General features: G+C 35.5%; 1 protein-coding gene across 1 annotated transcript in view; it reads left to right on the top strand.

Annotated features, from left to right (window-relative positions):
- Nucleotides 1-218: 218 nt before the first annotated feature.
- LOC6036390 (mothers against decapentaplegic homolog 3) overlaps nucleotides 219-22,138 on the top strand; it is a gene marked incomplete at its 5' end in the record, with an annotated part of 35,799 nt that continues 13,879 nt past the window's right edge. Inside the window, one exon of the mRNA XM_038253582.1 lies at nucleotides 219-511. Coding sequence (XP_038109510.1) covers nucleotides 219-511 — 293 coding nt within the window. The remainder of the gene's footprint in view (nucleotides 512-22,138) is intronic.

The raw sequence follows: 22,138 nt of genomic DNA, 5'->3' as shown, positions 1-22,138 counted from the left end.
TCGGTGCGACTTTTTGTTATCTTTTCCTTGTGGCGTGTGTGACGACGGCCGTGGCCCCGCGCATCAGTGTTGGTTAGTCGTTGCCACTAGTGCCCGCCGCCGCGGTTCCCTCCCCCCTCCGGTGGCCGTCAGTCACGCAGCAGATTCTGCCTCTCTCTGTGTGTGGTGCACCGCCGAAGAACGAACGGTACGCCGCGGTGGTGTTCCAGAGTTAGTGAAATAATCGATTTTCTGCGGTCTGTCCGCGCTTGATTGTTGAGTGTCGTGCCAGCCAAGTCCGGAGGTATTGCGATCCGGTGGTCCATCCCCGAGATGCTCCGTTTAGTCCGCCGATCGTGAAGCGTCTGCTCGGCTGGAAGAAGGCCTCGTCCGATGATTCCGTCGAGGGCAAATGGTGCGAGAAGGCGGTCAAAAGCCTCGTCAAGAAGCTGAAAAAGTCCGGCGCCCTGGAGGAGCTGGAGCGGGCCATTACGACGCAGAACTGCAACACCAAGTGTGTTACGATTCCCAGGTAAGCGGCGAAAGGGGGCAATGTGTTTTTTTTCTGTTTTCGAGGGGGGTTTAGATTCGCCGTGCGGAAATACGGGATATTTGGCTGAGTCAAAAAAGGTTGTGCGGCTGTGTGGTGAACAGCAGAGCAGAGTACAATCAAAATACGATTGATACGGAGAAATTGACAATTAAAAAAGTAACACTTTTTGATACAAGGGCTACAAAGTTCTACTATTCAGAACTGAAATGGGTGCTGAAAAGGTGTACTTTTTTTGTAATTCTTTCAATAACGTTTTAATTTCGAACGGTGAATATGGACGTTTGACTTAAAATTCCATTCAAAGGGTGTTTTCCAGAAATGCAAAAACTGATGTATGCAATTCGATGCAAAATTTGTTTTTTTAGCACTTATCATATTTATCGAACTCAGTGAATCTCGTTGAATAAATGTACGTCTCGTGCTACAGTTTTGCCTCTTGTTTTGAAGACTACTATTTTGCAAATCAGTTATGAAAATAATTACTATTTCGACCTTTCTACAGTGAAAATAAAAAATTACAGTGCTAAAAAGTTTCATATATCACAAAACTGAGTGTAAAAAGGTTATTTGAGTTCAGCTGTTGTATCGAAACCAAAAACTTTTTGACACTGTTTTGATTTGTTGACAAATTTAAGCGGAGAAGTTCTCTATAGAATCATGCAAAATTTAAATTATTGTGTGTTTTAATTTATTTTTATGATACTTTCTGCATCGATTCCTTATGTCCAAATAAGCCAATTTGTATCATCATACAAGTCTCCATACAAATTTAGGGGCTGTAGAAAAGTGTTATAAATATATTCAAAAATCTTGAGAAGGGATTTTCTGATCGATTGGTGTCTTCGGCAAAATTGTAGGTTGTGATGAGGACTATTCAGATGGAAATACTAACAGTTAGTTAGTCCAGCGAATCCACTGAGGCGGGACCCAGGGAGACGACTCCTACACCTGCATTGAGCTAACGATCTAACCCTCTAGGTTAGACTGGACCAACATTTACTTACCCGTCCGACGGAAGGCGTGGTCAGACAAATCGCGTCTCGAAAAATGCCACCAGGACCGTCTGGGATCGAACCCATTAGGGGATTATCCCTACACCACGGTCCCGGACCTAGTAACAATCTTATAAAATAAAATAAAATAACTTTTTTTACACTAAATGTTTCTATGTTTAGATTTGTTTTACTAGACAGAAAGTGCCATAGGGACGTGGCGTTACATCGTGCTGCCATCTGTTTTTTTTAAGTGCAAGAGTGGAAAAGCGCTGAGTCATCATCTGAAAATAGACGGCGTCCTATCTCGTCCAGTAAAATGAAGTCGATAAAGTAGTCGGTTTCGATGGAGAAAAAGTGGAAAACGTGGTCTAAAAATAGCGACGCCATCCCCCTATTCACAATTTCATATTTTTTTTATAATCTTATAGAGTTTTTGAGTACTTTTCAACTATGATTTGAAACTTTTTTGTATGGAGCGTGGACAATCGCTAAACACCCCTCCATCCCCCCCTCCCCCCCAAAGTGTCCACGTGTTTTATGGATGATCCCATCACAGTTTTAGGTTTAATTATTCAACAAAATTGGTTTTTTTAGTGTCTATACTGAAAAAAATATTCTAAAAGCACAGAAAATTCTACACAATTTACTGTTTTAGACATTGTTGATCCAACCTTTGGTAGCTAGCTGAGCCTTACAATGAAACTGAACAACTGTTGTTTTTCAATCATTAGTTTTCAAAAAAATGTATTCGACGAAAAAAAAATAATAATTAAAAAAAACATTTTGCGATGATAAACATCGATAATTTTCAAAAACTCAAAAGATTTTTAAGTCAACCCAAACATGCTAAAAATGATTCTAAACGCAGGGGAATGCATTTGAAATTGATTTCTGATAATTGCAGTTCAATTTCCATTGAAATCGAAAAAAAATTGCCTCCTGATTTTTTAAGCCAACTTTGAAAGCAGGGATGGAGATAAATACTTTAAATTTTTGCAATACAACACAATATTTGATAAATTTAGAATCATGGTTTTAAACGTGAAAAAATCCCAAAATCGAAATTGTATGTAAAAATTGCGAAACATTTCTGATAAAGGTCAATAAACCAAATTTCCAGTTTTGCTTTTAAACCGCCTTGAGTCAGGGTATCAAAATCAAAATGAATATTTATTGACAAAAAACGTAAGGTCGTTTGAAACACAAAAATTTTCACGTCTCCCATCTGTCAAAATAAAATTTTACAAGTAGTTTTTGCATTGCAATTTTTGAGTGTTTTGTTAAAAAATATTAAGTTTATTTTCTGAAAACGTTGCAACAATATTTTTTATTTCAAGTATTGTTCACTTTTACGCTAACATCTCTAGAGCAACACGAGAGAAGGGCGGATAAGCATTTTGACAGCTGGAACTATATTGCAAATTCCAAGACAATAGATAACTTTTTCACAAAACTCGACATGTTAAACAACAGCTGACCTTCACAGCTTCCTTTAAACACTGCGTTTTTTTTTAAATATTAACCTGTTTTTTCCCGAATTTGCAAAATAGTCCTAGCTTTGAAAAGGCTTATGCGCCCTTTTCAAATGTTGCTTCAGATCTGTAAGAGGCAGCGGTTCTAAAATTATTCGAAAAGCAAAAAAATAAAAATGTGGTTTGCAGAACCTTTAAAAAACTCTGGAAATGAATATTTACGTTTTATTCTTTGGCCTTTTCAAACACAATGTCCGGTATTCTTTATAAGCAAATATATCCGTAGTAACAATCCAATAGAGCGAATCTGCGTATGTAAACATGCAGTCTATCCTCCTCTTACTTGACGTGAACTGTCACTTGAGCAAAAGTGATAGACTGCTTATTTACAAACGCAGATTCGCCCTACTGAACTGTTACTACGGAAATTAAAAATATTCAAAATTTTAGGCTTCGACAAATTCGAGAAGAATATTTCTGGAGTTTTATTTGGAATGGTCCAATAAACCAAATTTTCAGTTTTTGCTTTTTGGGTGTTTTTTAATACCCCTGAATCAAGGCCGTTCAAAAACATCAACAAAGCAAAAACTGGAAATTTGGTTTATTGGACTTTAAAAAAAACTCCAGATTTGGAAGAATTGTGGACTTTTCGACTTAAAATTTTGGAAATTATTTGTTAGTTGTATGAATCAAAAACTGAAGCCTATCATTTAGATATTGTTTAAATGATTCTAATTCATGCACCAAGCATCTTGCAACCAATTTCAACAGAATAAATCTAATTGTAAAATTGTATCCCTTCTAAATCACAACAAAACGTTCCCGGAAAAAAGTGTTTACGCCGCAGAACAGGTGCAGCACTCGAATTCTAAAGGTCTATTTACATTGAATCCTATGTCGCCTAAACCATAACACATGTAAAGCTGAAGCTATTATATTTTTGTTCCGAACCAAACAAAAAATAGTCTCTAGAATTGGGTCTCTTCTCTCATCCGCTAATTTCGCGACTCAAAACGCAAATTCTCGCATGTCGAAGAGTTCGCTCTCCCATCTTTCGTTCGTTCGTTCTAACAAAATTCACAAACACAGCTGAAACGCGTTGAGTTCACGAACAGTGCTTATGTGAGACCAGGATGGATATAATAATATTGCGTGTCTGCTGCTGCCCTGGCCAGACATTGAAATTTATTTTTTCTCCTTTTTCCTTCTCGTTTCGAGGGGTAAATCAATAATCTGGAGGATTCATTGCACTTTGCACACAGGCGCAGCAACACAGGCGCAAGGTCAACAACATTTTGCGCGCGAGACGACCCCTACACACAAGCGTTTGTTTATTTCAGCGGCGTGTGTGTGTGTGGATGTGGGTTGGCCAGGCGGAGTCGGTTCCTGGAGATTGCGGAATATTCTCCAGTGGGAGGCTTTTTTGGATGTGTTTGTGTTTGTTGTATGAAATAGTTCTAACGATTGGTGGAGAAGCTTGGTATTTTATCTGTTTTTATTTTTAATAAATTTTATAAAAAGAGTACTTAAGTTTTTTTTTATTTAAAGTTTTGTAAATTAAAATTGTACTTTAAAATTTCGCAGCTATTCATTCAACGCAAATTTTTATTTTTAACCTGGAATTTAAGTTTAAAGCTAAATAATTCTATATGTAAACTTCACATAAATAATTATAACCAGACAAGTTGGACAGACGTGGAAAGGAAGTACAAGGATGATAAATAAACATGTCCTCGCAATGTACCGTTCTTTCCGTTTTCTTGTGAAATTGCCACTGGTGCTGCTGCGGGGAGACTTGCGGGATTTCTTTTTTGCTTTGTGCAACATCTTGTCATTTTTATCTTTCTTGTACCATTTGCTGGAGAGCACTTGATATTAATTTTTCAATTATTCTGAACGTAGGATTAATGAGGTTGAACCGTTTTAATAATTTAAATAATTAATATAAAGCTGTTGCAAACATCTTTCAATGTTTTTACTTTGAAAAATATTTGCATTGCCCTTATTTAACCTTAGAATTAACATAAAAAGCAAACTTTACGTTTCTATTTTTTTTTCTTATGAAAAGTTTTCTTCACAAGGTGGTAGATTATTACTTTCCATGCAGTTGCAAATATTTTTCAAAGTTTATGTCGCTGCCCTAACATTAATTACGCACGGAATGGTATGGAATCTTAATGTCCGTGGTAGAGAAGTGTTCTTAGTACTTCAAGAATAAATTTTCATAGAATTTTGAATTTTTGTAAATATTTGTTAACTGTAATCACGAAAATGTTTATTTATATTTTATAGAAGAAGATAACAGTTGTTTCTCAATAACATATTTTATGTTTTTTTAAACGCAATTTGAAAAAAACTGCAATTTTATGGGCATTGGCAGTAGAACAAATTTCATATGAAATGTGAAAACTTTTTATTCGTGCTTCGAATTCAGTTTAAAATGCAATTTAAATCTGTATTTTTACAAACAAAACTAGACAAATTTAAAAAAGAAAATTAAAACAAAAATCTATTTTTTTCATAAATTTTACCTTAAATTTATACACCCAAACGAAAAATATACCTCAAAATCTGCAACAGTGAATTTGCTGCAGAAAATGTTATATTTTATTACATTTTTTGCAGCAAGCCCATAGATCATTTTTGCCCGCGTGTAAACACGTCAGCGATCTGCAGTTCTCACCAACACATAGAATGCTGGCGCGTCCCCGAGCAACAATCTAGAGAGAACATTATGTTCGCGCTCTGTCCCTCACCATTCATCAGATTCATGGCGCGGTGGTAGCGTGTCGGATCAGCAACCTAGAAGTTGATAGTTCAATCCTCGTTCTGATAAGGTTTTTTTTTCTGCAATACAATCAAACTGCCGTCGGTAATGTCGATAATTGTCGGTAACGGGCAAAAATGTCATACCCCTATATCGCAAAAAATGCATGAGGACAGTTTTCATGCAGATTCTGATATACTTTCATGCTGCCATGCATCAAAATCATGCGACCGCCGGTTGGGTGTATGTATTTTGTAAAAATGCTTGTCAATTTAGTTAACTAATTAAAAAATAATGTTTTTTTTTTCTAAAAAAATATAGTGACAATTTTAATAATAGTACAGTTGATGTAAAAATAAAATTTGCATACTGATTTTAAAACAAAAAACTATGTCTATCACAAACACCACCGAATTCAATTTAAATATCAAAAAAAAGTCCACGTTGCTTGTTTTGCCTACTCCATAAGCCTATAATAAGCTTGATATTGACTTGAGACAAACCTTACAAGTTGAAAAATGTTCCAAAAATAAATTTAAATTCCGCCAATGTCAACCCGGTTTACGGTACCGGAATTATGAAATTTTAAAGAAAACGTTACTTAATCCTGGTTGGTGCCTTCCTCGCATATTTTTATCAAAATATCTGAGATCCGGCCTCAAAAAAAGAATAAACTTATAGCTATTGATAGGGTTGTCAAATCTTCAATCTTTTAGGCTTGTTGGAAAGGTCTTTTGATTACCTATCCAACGATGGGTCACATGACAGTTCCGGACAACTTTTTCATCAAAATATTTGAGATCTGGCCTAAAAAAAGTGTATAAAAAACACTTCTTACAAAAACCGCCCTTTTTACAATATTTCAAACTACAGCCCAATCGTTCTTTTAGCATAACTTTTGAAGTACTTTTCTAAACTTCATAATATTAACTAGGGTCTTGTGGAACCCCAAGATGGATCGAATGAGACCAAAACGGTTCAAATCGGTTCAGCCAGTCCGGAGATAATCGTGTGCATGTTTTTCGGTGAACGGACTTACAGACATAGACACGCACAGACATTTGTTTAGAATTTGATTCTGAGTCGATAGGTATACGCGAAGGTGGGTCTACGAGGTCGAATAAAAAAGTTCATTTTTCGAGTGATTTTATAGCCTTTCCTCATTGAGGTGAGGAAGGCAAAAAGGTATATGATTTTTCGAAAATAAAAATAGTACGTTCATGAAAATTTCATGTTTTATTTTTAGATGCAAAACTACACTGCAAAATATCCGATGGTAAAATTGCATGCAAAAGCATGCATATCAGCTTCGTAAAAAAATACACTTAATATTACACACAGCATGTACATTTTTTGCAAACACAAAAAAAAGTTTCGACCGATAGGATTCAAACCCAGCACCATCAGTAAGGACTGACGCTTTAGCCCGCTCGGCCATCAGACCAATGAAGAATGGAAAGGATGAACGCATATATGACGCATATTGACATTTCGGTCAAGTAGGTTTCCCATACTGAAGGGCTACATATTTCAGGGTGTAATTTTACATAGAATTTCATAAAATAATGCAACATTTATTTCACACCCAAACCTTTTACACGCAGCTGGATTACTACTTTGTTTTGCTATGTAATGTTGCAATCGAAAATGGATTTATCATTTTCTGAAAAGGGCATGGCATAAATCGAAACATATTTTTTTTCAAAATAGAAAAATATTTAATATTTTTTTTTACAAAATATTTCTGTTAACAGAGAATTTCACAGAGAAAAAAACATGTACTATTAAAGGGACACATTTTCTAACAAACATATATTTGTTGTATGGAGCGTGTGCAATCGTCATAAACCCTGCTTGCAGTTTGAAGTTCTAGCTACAAATTCCACCCTGCTAGGTGGATACGATCAGGTACACACGCTCTCGCTCCTGCTGCTGTTTCTGCAGCGATGCTTATCTCCTTCTGGGAGTAGGTACTTCCCATTCCTCTTGCTTGGATGATGGCCTGTGTCGCGTGGTGGGGAAGATCTGCTACTTCTGCGCTGTTGTAAAAGCTGAAAGCGAGAGTTACACAATTCTGCGCTTCCAGTTATGTACCTTCTTGAGTGCAAGAAAAAGAGCGAAAAGAAAAAAAACTTGTTACATATTTCCATCAACGAGAACGCAATTATGCTGTACATGCTTCAACTTGCCTCGGAGGGACCAACCGACGTCATCAGAGGAAGCGCGAGAAGGGCACGGGACGGAAGTGGGTCCTGAACACGGTTCTGCTGATGTTTACACTTTTGCTAGGGTTCATTTAACTCTGCACTGCTCTCGGTGTAGTGAAAGGATCCTTTTCCCTTTCAATTTATATTTCTCTCTCTCTCTCTCTGTGACAGGGAGATGCCGGAATTTGAACGATTCTGATGATGCGAAAGTTTTCAGGATTACTGGGGCTCTGGGTGTAATTTTGGTCTTTTTTTTGACAAACCCGTGTCCCGTTAGTAGGGCGGTATTACATTTTGACTCTTGAATGCCGCTGGGGAAATACTTTTGTTTGTCGAGGGGCGGTACTCAAAACTCGTTGTGCGGCAAATTATGAATTGTTTATGAGCGATTTAATATTTCAGCAGAAATCGACGATTCTGAGGTGGTTAAACAACTGGAGGGCATTTTTTGAATTCATAGCGAAATCGCAGGTCAAAATGATTTGACATTAAAGTGAATAATTAAATACTTTTAACATTAGCTGGTTACATTCGGAGCACACTCTGTGGAACTAAATAATAGCTAAAAATTCCGAAATATTTAATTTTCCGATCAACCGAGTCACAAAAAAAATGTTGTAACAGCATATTTTTGCTTTTCGGGTGTTTATGTTTTAGGGATACATAAAAAATAGCAACAACGAAGAAATAAACAGGTTTTATTTTTTTTAATATCTACAATTTAATGATTGCACAGAATGCAAATTTCAAAACATTATACAACTTTAGTATTAACCAAAATAGGGGAATAGTCCGGATTCCAAGCATACTCGTTTGAAAATTATTTTCTTTTTTTAAAATAATTTTGAGATATTTTCCCTGTGCTTTGTCATAACGAGTTTCATAGGTTTGATGCTTGTTTGGCAAGGAGTATGATTTGATTCGATGTGGAATTAAAATCGAAGTTTGCAGAATATTGCTCAAGCTTCCGTTTTGTATTCAATTCAAGTTAGTTATCCGCAAACGAATATTTGAACTTTTATGAATAATTGAACATTTTAGACTTGCGAATAAAACACATTTGTTCATTTCTGGAGTTTTTTTTGAAAAGGTCCAATAAAAAAAATTTCTAGTTTTTGCTTTTTGGGTGTTTTTAGAACCGCCTTGAGTCAGGGGTATTGAAAAACACCCAAAAAGCAAAAACTGAAAATTTGGTTTATTGGTCCTTTTCAAAAAAAACTCCAGATTTATTCTATTGTCAGATCCATACAGCGTCAGTGTTTATTTGGTCGAAAAGTACTACACAGAAAAAAATATTTCTGTAAATTTACATTATTTATCATCAAGGTATCATGATAAATGATGTATATTTACATTAGGTTTATTGGAAATTTACATTAGATTCATTGGAAATTTACATTAGTTTTGAAAATTTACATTAGTTTTGGAATTTACATTAGTTTTGAATTTACATTAGTTCAAATCAACTAATTCTGATTGGCCAATGGGAATGAGCAGCTCGACTTGGTTGCAGTAGGAAAGGGTGTGGCCTATGTTCTATTTTAAATGAGTGAAACGGGCAGCAAAAGGAAATTCGGATTTTAAAAGTTGTTTCACAGGTAGGGGACGCTTTCTCGTCGACGGCCAAGTGGAATAGCTGGACTGAATCGAACGGACGACGGGTAGGATGTTCGGTGTTACTGCTGCTACCCGCTGCCGACTGAGCCATCTTCGCATTTTATAAACGAGCGGCTAAAGCATCAACTTCTTCTGGGCGAGGCTCAGGCAGTGGGCCAGCGAAGTATGAGAACGATAGAAAGAGAACCAAATATTACTATTTTTAGTTCGGGTAGTTTGAAGTCAACGTTTGGCAGAAATACATTGGATATATGATTTACATTAAATAGGAATTTACAGGAAGCCGAACACGGGTAGAAATTCGTCAGATTTGAGTTTCCATGCTCAACGTTTCCATTAGATTCATGATTTACATTAGATTTAGATTTACATTGGAGCAATTTCCATGACTTTTTACTCTTTACATCATATTTCAACATTACATTGAGTGAGTTTACATAAGAAACAGTAATTACGTGCTGTGTAAATTTACATATTTTTTTCTGTGTAGGTAATTCATTGGCAGATCTGATTCTAGTTGTAATGTACGACAAGACTATTGACGGACGTGACAGGACGAGGGCCCAGTTTAGAGGTTTCAACATCAACGATGTGCGGCTGGATTACCCTCCCAAAAAAAAAATAATAATAATAATTTTGAGATATTTTGTTCACCATTCAATTCAGGTGCACTAATTCGTTTGTACAAGACGGAGCACATCATCCAAGGAAGTTGTTTTTTTTTTCTTATTCTAAAATTGTCATACCTACGGACCCAATCCTGCAAAATCTTGATTGTGAAAATAGTCAAACTGAGTTGTAAATTATTTTGTAAACAGTTCTTTAGAGGATGAATAAAAAATTACGTCGATAGTTCCCGTAGTTTTGAAGATACTAAAATGTGTGTAACAATGTTTTAGGTGCAACAAGCTCTGGTTGATGTGCACCGTTAATAACATATATAAGGTTGCTTTTACTATTCTAATTACTAATTTTGGGTTTGTTGATTTAAATTTTAAATCAATTGAATTGAAAACAAACGGTTTGAAATGTAATTTTTTAGCTCTTCGCTATTTAGATGTTTTTTTTTCAAAAAAAGATTTTCTTGAAAAAAAAAAATTCATAATTTTAAAAATTTTAATACAGTTTTTTATCATTTTTTCCTTTTACTATTGAAACCGAAGCACAAAAAATCAATGTTTGAAATTAGTCATTAGTCACTGACAAACTGACATGCCACGAGCAAACCACTTTTGACCGCAGTTGTCTTCTTCTTGTTTGACGTTTTTCCTTCTAGGGAACAATCTGTCAACCGTAAAATTATGTAAAATTATCATTTAAACCCAAAATATGACCAAAAACCAATTTTTCGACAATTTGGGTCAATTCTGACGACAGATTTAGATTCTACGGCCAAAATTACACGGAAAAACATATATTTGGACAATTTTCGAAATTCGTTAGGGTGGTCCCATAAGGTTTTCCCTTGAAAATTAAACTTTTTCAAATGGCGATATCTCGAGTTTAAAGAAAAACACCCCTGAGATTTTTTCAGCGTTTGTAGTGATGGATCTCCTCTTTCAAATGCAACCTGGCGCTTAAAATTTGGCTTGCGCCTTTTCGAGATATTTAAGTTGTAAATTTGCATCTTTTTTACCTTTAAAATAACCTTTATGCTCTTTCTATAAATTTAGTCGTAGAAGGCGTAGATTACGAGATAAAATTTTGGTGTCTTCGACAAAGTTGCTTGGATTGGCAAGCCCAACAACTTTCTACAAGACAAAAAAAATCCTGAAAAGTTATATTTTCAAAATCATCCTAATCGTGAATCACCCTAATTTCCAACCAAACCAAAAGTTGCCCCTTTCCATATGCAACAACTCTTCTGAAGACACCAAAGCTCCAAAACTTCTTCATTTTACGGAAAATCCATTTTCCACCTAATTTTGCGATCTGGACCACTGTGCAATGTTTACATGCAATGTATTGTTGAAGTCAGCATAAACTGACACAGGCTTTCGCCGAAACGAACAGCGCGCTCTAAAATCGTTCTGAGCGCATACTTTTTTGAAACGACGCAGATTACAAGTCGAATCATAGTCGCAATATGAGCAGTTCTCTCAGATTTCGGTCATACGATTTTTTTTTTAATCCGACTGAAACTTTTTTGGTGCCTTTGGTATGCCCAAAGAAGCCATTTTGCATCATTAGTTTGTCCATATAATTTTCCATACAAATTTGGCAGCATACAAAAATGATGTATGAAAATTCAAAAATCTGTATCTTTTGAAGGAATTTTTTGATCGATTTGGTGTCTTCGGCAAAGTTGTAGGTATGGATATGGACTACACTGAAAAAAATGATTCACGGTAAAATGTTTTTGATGATTTTTTATTTAACTTTTTGTCACTAAAACTTGATTTGCAAAAAAAATACTATTTTTTATTTTTTTTCATTTTTTGATATGTTTTAGAGGACATCAAATGCCAACTTTTCAGAAATTTCCAGGTTGTGCAAAAAATCTTTGACCGAGCTATGAATTTTTTAATCAATACTGATTTTTCAAAAAATCGAATTATTGGTCGCAAAAATGGACAAACTAATGATGCAAAATGGCTTCTTTGGGCATACCGAAGGCACCAAAAAAGTTTCAGTCGGATTGAAAAATACAAAAAATAAAATTCTAATAAAAAGACCGATTTCGTAGAGAATTGCTCATATCGAAAACACGTGTGGGAGAGAGAATTAGTTCAGCGAACCTGGAGGTAGATGGAGTTGGTGTTCGCTGAAGAATTTGCGGTCAGAATTTTCTCATAAAAACATATGGGGTAGCACGTCAGTTCGTCAGTGATGTTATGTAGTAGTTTGTACATAGTAGTTTTGAGCTTTTTTTTATTGTTTGATTTTTTCCAAAGTTAAAATTACGAGTGCTGCCATGCTTCAAGTACATTTTTTATAACTTTCTAGAGTTTTTTAAGGCCCTATAAACATTTGAAACCCAATATCTAATAGGACCTTTTTTAAAAGAAAATCTAAATTTGTTGTTAAGTTTTTATGTATACTACTACTACGTTGTCAGTTTTAAAATTGATATTGAAATTATGTTCGGTTTTTATTTATATAGAAATTATATTCGGTGATAGATGTTCAGAACATTGTTCACTTTCCGAAATGCATTTAAAATACATTCCCTATCCAATATTTTGGTTACTTACTTCCAGAACACTGAAGTAATCAGCCATCTCTGATCAAGCTATAATTGTGTGGGGTTCTTGATACTATTCAAACATGCATGAATCCCGAGTTGTTTATGGTTGCTTCACGCAAAAAAAATTGTTGAAGCTCGAAGCAAATCTCGATTTTTTCTGCACTCGTGCGTATTTATCCAACTTGGTAAACCTCGTTGGATAAATGTACAACTCGCACTGCAAAAAACCTTAATCTTTAATTTCGCAAATTAATTTAAAAATTACGAATTCAACCAAGGAACTGCTCTGCCCCAACAACAGCCATAAAAATTAAGCAATAACCATTTGACTTCCTGCGCCGCGGTGCCAATCGAATCGGTTCAATCTTATCTGCGCGCGCGATGTCTGAGGTTAATTATGTTATAACCGTTGCGTTGGTTAGTCCTTCTCCCATGCTCATGCACCAGAGTGCACCACTCGTCATGGAAACTCGTTCTATTCCAGTTCGCGTCGCCCGAATCAGACAGTCTGATGCGTCTGCGTGAGTATGCTCGGCTCGGCTCGTCGTCGTCGTATTTTTATTTTGCACCCTCGCGCCGACGACCAGTTTAAGCCATGTGTTGGTTGGGGTTTTGTTGTTGTTTTGGTGTGTAGTGTATGTTTATGTTGGTGTTTGGGTTTGAGATTTTGTTTTGCGTCGTTTTTTTGTTGGCCCCACACATGTCGAGCCGAAAAAGTTCGCAAATTCGCATGCATTTCTAGTTGTTTTGTTTGGCAAAAACCGCTATTTGCGAATGTGTTCGTGAATTAAGTTCTACCTACACGCGAAAAAAATGGCAGCAATTTTAGCCAGACGGGGTTGGGCGAAGGGTAACGAAGCCGATAATGGTCCGTGGACGATTTGAGACCATTATAGGCGACGATTTTAATTTTAATGGTTGAATTAGCGGGTTTAACCCGGAATAGATTAGTGCAGCCCCGGCGGTGGACGGCGGTCCAATTTATAGCTCATTTTCAGAGTGTAATTTATTCAAATTTTTGGCCCAACTCGAAAAACCTGATGAATATTTTATTTGCAGAGTTGTTTGTGAGTTTGTGTGTGTGTGCCTGTGTTCTGATGGCGAATACAAATGACTCATTTCGCTATCGCATGCAATTTGTGTGTGCCGAAATTTGCTTCCTGTAGGTATTGGGTTTTGATGGGTTCGTTTTTTGCAGTTTCTGCGATCGTTCTGCAGACCGATGACGATGCCTGGCTGCAGTTAGTGGAGTCGTCGTCGCGGTGGGGTCTTTTGAATAATGCATTTTTGAACAGAACCATTCGCGCCAGGAGATGGAGAATGAGGAATGGGAGAAAAAGTTTTTGGCTCATCAAAAATATTACTGAATGGTCTAATAATCATTGAAATTCGAAATTTTAAAACGTATAAAAAGGGAAAATTTAGGACACTTTTGAAAAGGTTACGTCCTAATGATTTGTTACCAAATAAATTATATATATATGGCTAAACAGTTGCAGAAATTGAAAGAATATTAAGAAGCGCATTTTTTAGTTTTATAAATGGACTAGCGGCGTACTGGACTTCCAATCTAGAGGTTGTGAGTTCGATTCTCGTACCGGGATGATGAAGTTTTTCTTTAACATTAGTTTTTCTAGACGGGCTTGATCTGAAAAATCGCCGAAAAAAAAGCATTTAATCCAATTTTGAATCTTTGAAATGCATCAAAGGAGAGTTCGTAAATTTTAGGAAAAAAAAAATCAAGGACTTTATTGGTTTTATGTGATTTTGTCAATGTTTTGATGAAAAAGTATTTTCTTAGTTCAAGTTTGGTCGTGTTTTTAACAGTAACTTGTTACGATTCCAGATTAGACCAATGCAAAGTTTATTTAAAGTTTCTGTCAACCCCGAAAAATTTCAAATAATGAATGCTAACAATATATTTTTTTTACTAAACAAAATGTTGCAAAATCTAGAGAGCCTATATGAAGAGGCGAAATGTCACTCTCAGTTTCCAATCGAACTGTCAAATCGGGGTTCCAATCGAGCAACAAGATCATGCAAGAACAAGGTCGGTATCTATTTCAAATAATTTTGGCAGAAAAACGAGACATATAACAATCACAAGTATTGTAAAACTGTTGTTGATAATAATCTGGTAGTTTTTGTTATTTTTGTGCTTGTTCGGTGCAAGAAAAGTGCCAGCACCAAAGAAAAACTACAAGTTTTTCAACCTTAAATTTGAATGACTTTCGGTGTTTGAAATTTCTCCCAGAACCCAGATGGTCGGAAAAAGTAGCAAAAAATAAAAACAAATATTTTCGTTAGCTTACATCTATTTTGCAATTTGGGGTTTTATATTTTTAATTTAATTAGGTTTAAACAATTTTTTGATACTTTTTGCTTTTTCTTTTGCAAATTTATCTAAGCTAATTAAGTTTGCGATTCAGTTTTTTTTTGTCTCATTTAAACATTAAAAGGCGTGTTTTTCAATAATTTCCATAAAAACGTAGATTGTATCATAAAAATTCCTAAAACTTGATTACCCTACCTTTGAAAAATCTTGAGCCATGTCATGAGAAGGATTTTTTAATAACCTTTTCAAAATCAGCAGGTTGAAATTTCTTGTGTTTTTGTAACCTGATGTGCAATTTTCTATTTGAAGCCATATTTTTATTCAAGATTTGATCTCCATTACGTATTTCGTATAGTTTTTTTTTTAAATGCGAAACTTGATGAAAATGTTTTCAATATGCTCTTTTTGGGTGTGATGGAGATGGAATGCCCCATTTTATTTTGCTGTGGGCAGTTGATTGAACTTGTATAGAAACACAAATTAGTGTGTGTGTGTGTGTGTGTGCAACCGACCAAACGGAACCACGCGGTCGCTTCTTACAAATTGAGTTGTTTCCATGTATTTTTGGATCTACATTCTATACATGCAAATAACTCGCATAGGCATTTGGAAGGTGTTAGCTCAGCCGAGCTTCGGTGACCCATTTCTACGCTGGCTAGCCGAGCGCGAGGTACTTCAGCTTTATCGACAAGCCCCGCCCTGAAGAACGTTTGGACCAATCGGATTCAAACGTTATTTAGAACTTCCGAACCCTTGTCAAATGGACAAGGACCCAGCGCGTATATAGTTGATAGTAACAGTATTCCTAATTCCAGTCATAGCTCACCAAGTCGCGAAGGCATAGTGGTTAGCATTTTTGCTTACCAATCCAAAAGACGGGGGATCGAACCCCGACTCGAGCGACTTTGATTTTTCGTTCATGTTCAGAGTTTTCAAGATTTATATTTCCTATACTTTCTCATTGGGAGCAGATGGGAATCGAACCCAGGACCATTCGCTTACAAAGCGAACACCGTGACCAGTAAGCCACGGCCGCTCCTATTGTATAGAAACACAAATTAGGGAGCAAAATTGTTTTTTTAATGAGAACGTTTTCAGATGTAAATTGTTGCTTACTTTTAAAAAGTAAATAAGTAAAAACATTCAAAATATCGACTATGGTCATGAATTTAAGGCTACCAACTCTTGCTTAACAAAAATCCGTACACTTTGCCGATAAGACACCATGGCACAGTAGTTGTTCGGTAACTGGGCTGAGAACGTAGCCCAGTCACCAAATGTGTTAACTGAGCTGAACAAAAAATAACGAGGTGACCACCGATGCATAATATTTTCCAGATGAAATATAAAATAAAAGTTACTCAAATTTATTTACAATGCTTAATTTTTAATTTTTCTTTAATTGTAACTTGAAATCAAGGGTCCTGATTGCTCAAAATCAACCACTCTATCCGCGAGCACAAATAGCAGGCGACGCGATACTGCCCTGATGAATCCCTACTGTTTGTCACTTTGAAACCATTCGCTCCCGAACACTCTCTTTCTACTCCTTCTCTCTCTGATCGGCTCAGTCTCCGAACGGCTCAGGCAGGCCGAACGTCGCCGATCACTCTGAACTGAAAACATTTTTCTCTGATGCGCTGCGTTATACTCATTGATTTGGGTTGCCTAAAATCAATGTTATCAATTAAATTGTGCATTTATTTTGATTTCAAAACATTATAGACACCATTCAAAGAAACATCAATCAAGAAAAAATCAAATTGATGGCAAACTGAGGGCGGGAAAACAAAAAGACTGCCACGCTGGCGTTTTGTGAGAATGGCTCTTCACTGAGCATGGTAGTGTGTGAGTGTCGTCGAGCGACGGAGTAGGCAAAAAATTTCACGATGTATTTGTTCGCTGAGTGAACAGTTCGGGCCACTCGCTGACTGCTTGCGAGTATCATTCGCTCGTGAATGCTAGCGGGTTGTACCTATTCTAATAGGCGACGAATGGATAGGCGATGAGTGAGTGGTTTCTGTTCATTGAACCGAAAATCAGAACCCTTGCTTGAAATTAAACAAAAGTTCGAAAAAAGTTTTTTGATTATTGAATATGATTTTTGCATCCATTAACCCCTTGGTCATTTTGGTTTTTTGACGTTTGTCTGCTTTTTAACTGAGCTACGGCCCAGTTAAAAAGCAGATCAGTTAAACAACACCCAGTTAGCGAACAACTACTGTATAACAAAAACTGTCAAGGAATTATTTAGATAAATTAATTTAAATAAATTTGAGAACTACAAATATAAAACTGTGGCGTTTTTACAGCTAACAAATTTCACAAAATTAAATCATTATTGTCTTAATTTTTTTTTTTGTAAGTGTCTAGTTTGCTTTTACGAAGGATATCGTTCTCAATTTTTTCACGAACACTTTTCCAGTATTTTTTTTTAACATGTGAAAGACAACAGTTTATAGGACTTTTAAAAAAACTATAGATTTGTTAGTTCAAAGGTTTTTACAAGTTTTAGAAAGCCTTTGGATCTTTTTATGGATAAATATATTTAGTAAGGAATGTCTAAAAGAGCAGTTCTAGAGTGTTTTTCAAAAGATCCTATTAACATATGAAAGAAAAAAAAAATAAAAAAATAAAAAATCAAGTTTGAATTGAGAAAACCCGGAAAACTCTCCCTTTTCAAATCGAACTCACAGTTAAATTAAAATGTCTAAATAACAAAAGCTTTGACCAAATCAAAAAAGCAATTCAATGTTCAAAAATTGTTAAAATTCCATACAAATCCGTATTATGCGTGAAATTCCCTACAAAAATTCCGGCCTGTTACAAATCCGCGAAGAGGGTCGAAAATCCGTATGGTAAGGAAAAAATCCGTACAGTTGGTAGCCTTAGTCATGATTTAAAACAGTCGATTATCCGAAGTTTTCAGAAAAAAATGTTTGGAATGGCTGGTACAAATTTTATACAAAGTTTTTGTCACCTCTCCCTTGAAAGTCGGGCTGAAAAATCAGGGGCGAAAAAATACTTATTTTTCTAAAAGGATTAATTTTTTATGAAAATTTAAGTAAAATAAACTGAAACCCATCTAACATGCATTCTCCTGCGATGAGAATCATTTTTAGCATGTTTGGGTCAATTAAAAATAATGTTGAATTTTAACGAATTTTCGATGCAAAAAGTTTTTCTACGCCAAAAAATAGGTTTTCTTCTAATCATTCATTTTTTGAAAACTATTGATTGCATATCAACTGTACGGGTGTCGAATGGTTTTTTCATTGAACAGATGAAATTTTCGGGATGATCAAAGTTGGATAATCGAAATTTCGGATAATCGAGTCTGGACTGTATTCTGACAAATATTTGAAATGATTAAGGCAAGGTTTACTCGTAATTCATAAAACATAAACAGCAGGATTAAAAAAAAATAAGCAAAGGGTTAGCAACGCAGACCCATAATGTGGGAGCTGCTTGGCTATATGCCGTCATCGTCACCGTCATCCTCCGCCAAACCATCACAAGGCAAAGGCATTACGACCGATTGTGGCGGTGTAATCATTCACTTCAGAATGCAGGAATTTTTGCGTTTTTGGATTGAACAACAACGTGTGCAACTTCTCTGGACAAGGGGGGAGGTTGAGGTTGGGGAAGCATGCATCAATAATAATATACATTTTAAATTGTTGTATTTAATGCTGTTGCCCCTTTCCCGTTTGCGTTTGTGAATGCTTCTTCGTGGTTGAGCCGATTTCTGACGTGATGATGATGTTGTCGACTTCAGTTTATGGTTATGTGAGGTCTGTCGTATACGGTTGAGTAATTTCCAGTTCCTACCGGGGGTCCTGGTGGGGAGTGGCACGAATTGACCATTCATGGTGATACCAAAACAGTGAACTGGGCTTTGAATGATACATTGTTGTTGAATCTTGAGTTGTGTGATAAGTGTAGAGTCTCAAATCTTTTTCAAGTTATGCTTTACACTTTACCACAAAGTTCTGAAATCGTCAACTGTACAAATTTTAAAATCGCTGTAAAGATCAGATTTTAGAATTAGAGTGCCATGCGTCTTCATTTACTCCATGAAACAAATTCATTCATACCTTCTCTACGTATCATCTCAAGGTACCAAAGCTTGTACGCAAACTTGCCTCATCATTAAACTGCTTGTATTCCTGGATGTTCCAGCACATGTTCGATTCCCCAACAGTGCAGAAACTCTGCACTGTGGGAAAAGTGTCATAATTTGAAGGTCAGGTCTGCAAAAATATTTAAAGTAATTAATCCCAAAAAAAATGTAACGATTAAACTCCTTTAAATATTTTACCTAATTTTAAAAAAGTTAAACATTAAAAACAATTTTCATTGAATCTCGCAGTGACAATTCTTCGCTTGCATTTCCTCCCACCTCTCCCCAATCTTCCAGAGCCACAAAGTGTGTTGCATAAATTTCCGTACACATGCGTGTGTCTGTGTGTGTATGAGGCAGACAGGAAAGCATTACCCGGCTGGAAGCAGCATGGTTCGTCACAGAACTGCTCTCCTCCCCAGAGTGTAAGAGCTATGTATGCGCCCCGTCTGCGTGCCGTACATCAACACAAAACACATGCAGTTTGGGGTTTGGGTTTGTTGAGTTTGAGCGAGAGAAGATTGTCGAGAGAAGTTGATGCTCTCTCTATTATGGTTCTTGGCATCGGAGTGTTGAGTTGGTGTGTGTTTTGTGATGTGTGAGTTGAATCGTCATTTTTGTTGGGATACACAATTTAAATTTCACATGTACACAAAAACTAAGCTTAAATTTACACAATTTAATTTGGAAACAAATTTGACAGTCGAACCAGGATTTTTATTTCGCTTTCGTTATCCGTTATCGTTATCCGATGTTCGATTATTCGAAGGTGTGTATGGGACTTCGGATAATCGAATCATGAACATTACCATCAAATTCGAGTCTGCGGCCCATTTTAGTCAAATTTGAATATTTTAGTATAAAAATCAATTTTTCCATATGTCATCACCGCCATTTTGGCCGCCATCTTGAATTTAAAAATTCTTAATCATTTCAGAGTAGTTTATGTTTTATTTTTTTTCGTGATTCGATTATCCGAAGTAAAATTTTTCCAAGGCCTTCGGATAATCGAGTCTGGACTGTATGAATTTTTGATTGCATGATCCCAGATCACTTGAGTAGAGCATTTTGAGATTATATTAGATCTCAAATCTAGTATTTTTTTTTTTTGAAAAGGTCCTATAAACCAAATTTTAATATTTTGCTTTTTGGGTGTTTTTAGAACCGTCTTGAGTAGGGGGTATTTAAAAACACCCAAAAAGCTAAAATTAAAAATTTGGTTTATTGGACCTTTTCAAAAAAACTTTGGAAATATTCAAAATAAGATCACAAAAACCCGATTTAATATCACCAGAGGTGAAATAGAGCCTTTCTTACAAAATGATGAAACTCCGACAAATATATTGGTGCAATTAATTTTTCAGAAACAAAATTATACCACCCAGTGAGAATTTGACCAAAAGCTTCGAATATTTTAAGGCTAAACCTCGAATAACATTTTTGGTCGCTAGGTATTAAAATTCAATTAGGAAAAAATATTGGATTGACATTATTAGAAAAATATAAAGGGTACTCAGTCTTTAATGTTAGTCTATGATTAACTTGTATGTATCGCTATTGCACTTTGTCGATCTATTATGAGAAGCCAAAAAGAACACGAAAAAAATAAAAAGAAAACGCGCAAGCGTAAATGCTTCGACTTGACGACTTGTCGATCTTTCGAGCGAGAACGTGCCGGGACTTCGAATTTGATGTTCAGTATATGATTCTGTATAAAACCAACAATTTAATTGAAAAAAATAGGGTAAAAATAAGACGAAAAACATGGCTAAAAAAAAGACTAAAACTAACATTTCAAAAGGGCGTAATATTGAATGTTTGGCCCTTTTGAAATGTTAGTCTTGGTTCGAAAATTTTGAAAATATTGTTTTCGAAAAGATCGGAAAATTTCACAAATGTTTCATATATTAACATTGAAAATCGGACCATTAGTTGCTGAGATATCGACATAAAAAAATGATGGGTTGTTTGGGTGAGACTTAGAAAACATCAATTTTCCTGTTTTTAAACCTTTGCATTGCAATATCTCAGCAAATAAAGGTCGTATCAACAGAGTCCGAAGAAGCAAAATATAAAGAATTTTCTCAGCTTTTCGAAAATATTTTTTCCAAAAGTGTGCAAATATGTGCACTAATTTAAAAAAATGAAAAACTACGACTATTTTCAAAAAAGTCACCTAAATATGGATTTAACTTGAAAACGGTGCACTTTATCAAAATTTCACTGAAGTACTTTTTGATTGCAAATTTCATTTTACATCGAAAAATGAAGTTGAAAAATTTTTGCGACCAATATTTCGATTTTTTGAAAACATCGGTATTGATTCAAAAATTCATAACTCGCTCAATGATTTTTTGCACAACCTGGAAATTTCTAAAAAGTTGGCATTTTATGTCCTCTAAAACAAATCAAAAAATAAAAAAAAAATAAAAAAAGTGTTTTTTTGCAAATCAAGTTTTAGTGATAAAAAGTTAAATAAAAAATCACCAATTTTTTTTACCGTGTATCATCATATCATTTTGTATGGACAGCTGCCAAATTTGTATGGAAAATTATATGGACAAACTAATGATGCAAAATGGCTTCTTTGGGCATACCGAAGGCACCAAAAAAGTTTCAGCCGGATTAAAAAATACAAAAATTAAAACTGAAGAAAAAAGACCGATTTCGTAGAGAATTGCTCAAGGACTTTGTGTAATCGAGTCTTAACTGTTCAAATTTCAAGCCCTACTCTCAAAACATTACCACAAAATGGAAAATGCACAAGACATGATCACTACATATTTTTACTAAGGTTTTACGTCTTTTCCGATCTGTTGGCGTGGTCTTAAAAATATTTTTCAAATCGGAAATCAAATTCAATCCAATAATTCACTTCCATAAATCCAAAATTGTTAATTGAA

The sequence above is a fragment of the Culex quinquefasciatus genome, chromosome 2 (assembly GCF_015732765.1).
Source record: "Culex quinquefasciatus strain JHB chromosome 2, VPISU_Cqui_1.0_pri_paternal, whole genome shotgun sequence".
In the NCBI taxonomy this organism is placed as follows: Eukaryota; Metazoa; Arthropoda; class Insecta; order Diptera; family Culicidae; genus Culex; species Culex quinquefasciatus.
The sequence above is the reverse complement of the archived record's forward strand: the minus strand, read 5'-3'. Positions and strand labels throughout refer to the sequence as shown.